Here is a 6,943-nt window from a genome sequence, read left to right on the forward strand (position 1 = left end):
GTAACTTAACAGCTTGACAATCGGCAAAAATCAATTGCTATCTTCAAATCCGACCTTTGAAATGTGATTTATATTATTTTTATATTGTGCACATAAAAATGATAAAACTTGATACTTATATATATGAAGATCTAAAATTTGAAATAGCACCACCTATAAATGGTCTTCAATGCTATTCGTTTCGTTGCTTTATATGTTTTTCCTAGAATGTGAAAATTCCTTTTTTTATACAACACGTTTTCACAAAACAGGAATTCTAGGTTCCTTTCGAATTAGATAAAGCAATCCTTTTCAAAATAACTAAGCTAAAGACACAAGACAGACCCATAAATCCATAAGCTAGTTTGAGGCCACTCTCTACGACTAACCATTATCAACATAATATTTTGAGATAATATGATCATAACAACATATCACCACACATATTATAGTCCAATGTAGAAGTTCAAGGGATCCAAAAGTCTGTCTGCCACTGAAAATGTTTTGAAGGATTTTACCCTCATCTCATGCTAATATATTAAGACCACGTTCAAACCGTTGCACAAAAGCATCTAATCTTCTCCCTGCCACTGTCCTCCTCTTTTTGATAAGTGTCAGCTTATCATACAAACACCATGGAAAGCTGATAAAGTGTGGCCGCTTCAAGTCCACGTTATAACACCCCCAATAGTCAGGGTGGTATGTAACGTGGTACCAAGCCGAGGCCTTAGCATACAAGAGGTCATCTGCTTCCCCATCCTCATCATAACTGGTGTTCTTCTCATTAAACCATGACCTGGCCTCTTTTCTTAGTGACCTCACCGCAAGCCGAATCGCCTCTCCATCCTTGTACTTGGTAAAGGTTGTCGACATCTTTGTAATGTACCCAGTAATCAACTCAGCCTCGGTTTTAATCCCATAATGATCCATCAAGTTGCCGAGTTTAAAATCATAATCCTCCTTGTACCAAGAAGCCTCCTCTATAAAATCTCTAAAACCATCCACCTCCATATCAGGGTCATAACACTGCCTCGCAACCTGCTTGGTGAAGTGACAGAGATGCCCTGGTTGGGACCTGTCTACTTTGATGGCCCGGTAGAGTTTTCCGATAACACCCTTGGATTCATAGGTGACCTTGTCGAGCTTCTCCATAAAGTCAGGATACTCTTTCACATAAAGCTCTTGTGGGATTTCGGCTGGAATGCCGGTTTTTGGGAAGTCAACGGCTATAGAAAACAGACGCGCCAGATCAAGGCATTTCCTGCTCTCGGCCTTCTCTGGTTCGCTGTCAGCAAAGACAGTGTGCGCATTGGCAATTATACCCAGGCTGTCGTTTACCATGTAGTTCGTGAAGTACACTTGAACTTCCTGTGCAATAATCCAAAAAATAATTAATGAACCTTTTGAAATTTTGATTGTTGGGTGGAAATAGATATTTACTTTCATACTGGGTTGCTATATGGATTTCTATGTTCAACTTGGGGGTACCATTTTGTATGTTAATTGATGAGAGTAGAAAATTATTACATGTTCAACAAAGTAACCATTGGATGTATGTACTCGTAATTCTGATTTATTTAATGTTGAATGCCTTTTCAGGTACCTAAAATCAACCATTACCAGCTTTATGGTAATTATTCAACTGAACTCCAAAATAAAGATTTTTGAAGGGAACAGATGGAAAAGCACAAGGCCTTTGTGCTCGTAAAAGGATAATTAAAATAATTCTTCCGTACTTATTCTCACATATGTCCAATACCACGTGTTCACCTGCAAAAGGAGATGTGTCATGCGAACTCCTATTTGTTGCATTGAAAATACATCCCAACAAAACATAAGAGAATATCCTTATATAAAATTTGGAAATTTATCATTCACAATTTGTATCAGTATAAATTTGGAAGAAACTAGGGAATAGGAATGCAGGGCCAAGCATGATCTTTGGAAGGGCATATGATGTTACTTCTCACTTTGCAGGGATATAAACGAGATTTGATCATTTGTACAGGTGCATATGAAATATTTTTTTAAAAAGCAATAGCAAGATGAGTTAATTATGCTGCACTAACATCAATGGTGACATCATGATCTAAGGTCACAGTTGAAGCAGGAGTATAATCCATCGGTTCAACCCCCCGAGTTGGAATAAGGTGACAATCCCAACTAACAAAATATATATCACCATCCAAGTCGCTTCCTGAACACTCGTTTGGATGAGGTCTGAAATTGCAAGAGGGGGAAACAATAAGAACATAATTATCCACAATGAAGATTGTAGAAAAAGATTTCTTTTGCAGGTTGCACCCAGTATATCATATTATTTGTGCAGAACCTACAATTATTAATTTCACACCCTGCAACTAAAACCAGGTTCAATTCAGTGAAAAGGTTGCAAGCTGGCTGTCTAACTCAAACTGGGGACATGTAAATCAGATTTGCTGGTAGCTTTATTTTAGTTCAATGGGGCATTATTTAAAGGTAAAGGACAATATTTTTCACCTTTTGACAGTGCATACATGTGTATTCTTCAGATAGCTTAATAATGCAATTATAAGTAGGGAGGAAAGGACACAAATTTTACCTTCTCCCTTTTTGTGGGAAGACAACACAATCAACCATGTGATGCAAATCAGGAACGTCAACAGCTTGTAAAACTTTAACATCTCCTGGGTGAAGACAAGGGTTCTTAGCAACAACCACCTTACCAGTGACCACACTTGCGCTAGAATGAGATCCGGAGCCCGCTTTAGAGACTCGAACAAAAACCTGGCCATACTCTAATGTCCTTGTTTCATCCAAACAGCCCATCAAAGACCTCCCTTCTGGCACGAAAATCCTTGATTTAGTTCGCAACTCGAACATTCTTGTAGCCCGAAAAGCATGAAGCATCATTGACAGGAAAGGCTCGTTATCAGGTTTGTAACCGCACAGTAGAAGTTCCTTAAGCAGGTTAGTGGTTTCACCAGGCGACATCAGCTCAACTGCCTCAATGGCCTTTCTTGGGTCAGTTACAACCAGGTTTAGTTGCACTACTGCTTCTTCTTGCTTTAATTCAAAGATGGCATCTCTTACCCCAAGAGTTGAAAGGAGAGTAATTATCTGTCGGTTCAAAAAGCATGGCTGATACTTTGTGTAGGCCAATACATCCAATGTAATACTTTCAGACTCAAACTTTGACATGCTTCTCCTTAGAGAAAGCTTCTTTGATGAAGTCGGGTCTACAGCTACCACACCTTTGTACCCACCATACCGGATTTGGAAGGCAGATGGAGTGAAACCCTTTAGCCTGCATTTCTTTGCAACCCTTGTGGCGAATTCATTGGAGATCTTGCCGATGCCATCAGAGAACACATGAATAGTGCCATTAGTTATATCAGGTATGTGATCCACCTCGGCACGTTGAACTGTTAGGGTTTCAGTAGAGGAGCTAAAGGATTGACCAAGCCGAGCCGCATACTTGGCGACATTTCTAATTTGGTGAAACTCACCAAGCCAATCTCTAATACTTGATGCTGTTAAACCTCTTCGGGGTGCAAACATCCATGCAGAATTTTCACGCAACTGGCTAGATGAAAATGCAAGAAATTCAAACTTCTTGTCTCCAATTGTAATACCATTCACCAGAACTGAGAGAACTCTTTCATAAAGCGGTGTGGGCTTTCTGGGGCGTGATTTGGAAGATAAATCAGTCGAGCGCATCTTCTCGCAATCCTCATCCACAAAGGAGATTCTCAAAAAGTTGTTTAAATCATCTTTGTAGTGACGGATAACACGGTTAGAGACATTTATCTCAGGCCCATAGAAGTAAACCTTAGAAGGGGTAATTTGCACACGGTGAACATACACCAAACCATCATCTAGTGATATCTGGGCCAACCCTGACCCATACACCGATTTTCCCAAACTTGAATAATGTTTTGCTAGCCAAATAGACGGCTCCAAACAAGTCTTCTTGAAATTAGACATCTTTTCTAGGGCATGCTCTACGTGCCGACGTGGCAAAGCTGAGCTCGGCGTCACCAAAGAAAAGAACTTCTCATCAAGTGTAGGCCCACTAAGTGTACCATTTTGCACCATGTGATTTACTTTGAACAGTATCTCATAAGGTATCCAACAATTGGGTTGTACAATTGGCACTAGGTCAGTGTTTCTACAGTAGGACAACCCATGCTGTATCTCGAAATAGCCTTCGAATTTTTCATAATAAACAAAATATTCATGAATATTTGGGACATCGTAATCATAGGGGAGCTGCAAACAGAGGATGGTTGATTGACCAATGCTACATGATGGAGAAAAATCACTTGTTCTCACCCATTTGTCATCTTGTGCTTCTCTGTAATAGTTAAACACGGGGTCATCCCACATTTCTCCCGAATTGTCTTGTGATAATTCATATATTTTGGGGGCAGCTTGTACCTGGATTATTATTTAAGAAAAAAAAGTTGATAAAATGCTTACAATAATCAAAGCAAGGAAAAAGAAGTTGATAAAATGCTTATAATGATCTAGAGTTCCAGACATATATACCATAAAGCACCTTATTACTAAATTACTTAACATTTATTTTGTTTACAGTATCTGTATAATATCCTTGTTTGCAAAATACATGAAAGATGTACCATAATTGCAAAAAACCACCCAACATTTTTCATTTTTGCAACTAGCCCCACATCTTTGCATCATTTGCAAACTAAGAGGCAAGGTTACATAAGAAAAAAATGACTGAAGCACCCTCAAATTTTCATAATTAACTAAGAAAATTGTACCCATCAGAAACCTACAGCTTAATTTGATTTGCTTGACATTAGTTCATTATGTTCTCAGTTTAAAATGATCTTAGTAGATTTGTGGTCAAATAATTAACACTCATTTGGATGTACATATATCATGACCTATGCTAGCTGAAAGCATCTCAAAATATGGGTGTTCTTCTATGATGGGTATAATTCAAGTTACATAATGCTCATATCCAACTCTCAAGGTATAATGATGGGTTTTAATTCAAGTTACATAATTTTTACCTCGTTCATTAATGTAGATGCTTACAAAATTAAATCTAAGGCTTCAAAAGAACTACCACTAATGAATATAAAAACAAACCTGGATCAAGAGGAACTGCGAGTTCTGATTTGACGAACGATGTAACTGGATCTCCCATATACTCTCATATGAAAGCTCAAGCTTGTAGCGGCTACGTCGCCAAGATAAGGTGAAATATATCTTTCTCAAATTAAAACCAAAACTAACTTGCACAGAGGAAACAGTCCACAAAACATTCAAGCTTCTTTTCGAAACCAAACACCCAAAGTGTAGCTTTGCATCTTCTATTTCAAATGCAAAAGTGCGCGGTTTAGGTGCAAAGTCACGTTCCATGTACCTGACTTTTAATAGATAACCACTAACACGCAACGAGCCTCTTTCAGCTAAGTTAAACACGTCTTGAGCATGTCTTTCAGTTTGGAATTGAACTATCACATATGCTCTTGATTTTGAATTCAATTTTTTGGGATGTCGGAACTTGAGTGCTAAAACTGACCCAGTGCCAGAATAAATTTCTAGGTGGTTTTTTACAGTTTCAGCACTGGAGTCCAGTGGGTAGCCGTTGACCTGAATTGTCTTCCCCACCATTCTTTATCTGAAAGAGAAAAACTTAATTGTCAGAGGAAATATCCAGAAAAGGTGCCGACCAGTGGTCAACTGAACCTAATAATAAATTAGCTACAAATTAGGCACATAATTAAAGTCAGTAAAAACAATCACGTTGCAGTCAAAAATACTATTTTAGAGTTTCCCTCTTTTTTTTGTTATTTATTTTTCTAACTTCTTATACAAAAAGGAGGCAAAATGTTGCACTGTTATTTTTTTCGTTAATTACGGTTTAGCATTTCACTACAAAATTAGAATTATGAACTACGAAGAAATGGAAACCAAAATTACATTTTGCATGATACAACAACGTGAATCATCGCTTTTAAAAATGAAATTTATGCACAAATCATTCATCCAACACATTGCGAAAAAAGAAAGAAATTCAGTGTCAAGAACCGCTTCATAAAAGAAATTGAAATGAGGGATAAAGCACTATATCGCCAGTTCAGCAAGTCTGTTATGTTAGGGAAAAAAAAAAAACCATACAATCTCTGTTCATAGCAACTCACTAGCAGAGATAACTAAAAAAATCAACCATTTTCTGACAAGAATAAAAAAGAGTTAATCCAAAACAAATCAGAAAGGGGGAATTTCACCTTAGCAGCGATAAACCCCTTTTTTGCTAAACAAATCTCGGTCCTCGAAGTTGATGGAAGCAAAAATTCGAGAGAGAAAGATTCAAGAGAATATAGTGAGAAGATGAAGATCAACACCTCTATCTCCGTTATTACAAGAGGAAAAGACAGGAAGAGTGGAGTAGAGAGAACGAATCAGTGAAGTGTCATGTGAAAAGGAAACGACAACAGTTACGAAAAATGTCGCCTAGACCATATCTAATAGATATATATCACCGACTTGTGGGTCCATCCCATGAACCAGCGTGTCTTGGGCGGTCAAGGCAAAGCAAAAGGCTGGAGTGATGGAATATGGAAGGGAAAGATTCACCAAAATATTTTATCGGTACGGATAAAGGTTTTCTCGGCTTGGAAATTAAATTAGGAAACCAATCGATTTTAGATATCAAATTAAGATTTTGCGATGCGCAGTTCGTGGCGTTCAATTCGAAATTAGTTGAACATCTGTTAACATGTATTTGCGATATTAGTTGGATTACAACGGTTATTTTAGTTCTAGTTTTAGCGATGGAGATACTTGATATCTCAAGGAATTCAGTTGTGAATTGTTCAAATTCAAAAACAACTCTCTGCGAGTTGAGTAAAAAGATTTAGGCTCAAACAATATATGTATTGTACTTTTCTTAAGTCTAATCTTTAAATTATTAATTTAGTGCAGATATTAAATTTTAAACTTA

The 6,943-nt window shown here is 37.6% G+C and overlaps 1 protein-coding gene across 1 annotated transcript; it reads right to left on the reverse strand.

Annotated features, from left to right (window-relative positions):
* Window positions 1–366: 366 nt before the first annotated feature.
* LOC144555407 (putative RNA-dependent RNA polymerase 1) lies at window positions 367–6,393 on the reverse strand. The gene is made up of 5 exons (XM_078303726.1): window positions 6,228–6,393; window positions 5,083–5,617; window positions 2,561–4,398; window positions 2,049–2,199; window positions 367–1,347 (listed from the first exon to the last, which is right to left on the reverse strand). The coding sequence occupies exons 2-5, from the start codon at window positions 5,608–5,610 to the stop codon at window positions 505–507; spliced, it is 3,360 nt and encodes a 1,119-aa protein (XP_078159852.1). The 5' UTR covers window positions 5,611–5,617; window positions 6,228–6,393; the 3' UTR covers window positions 367–504.
* Between the last annotated feature and the right edge of the window lie 550 nt (window positions 6,394–6,943).

The sequence above is a fragment of the Carex rostrata genome, chromosome 6 (genome assembly GCF_964058835.1).
Source record: "Carex rostrata chromosome 6, lpCarRost1.2, whole genome shotgun sequence".
Lineage (NCBI taxonomy): Eukaryota > Viridiplantae > Streptophyta > Magnoliopsida > Poales > Cyperaceae > Carex > Carex rostrata.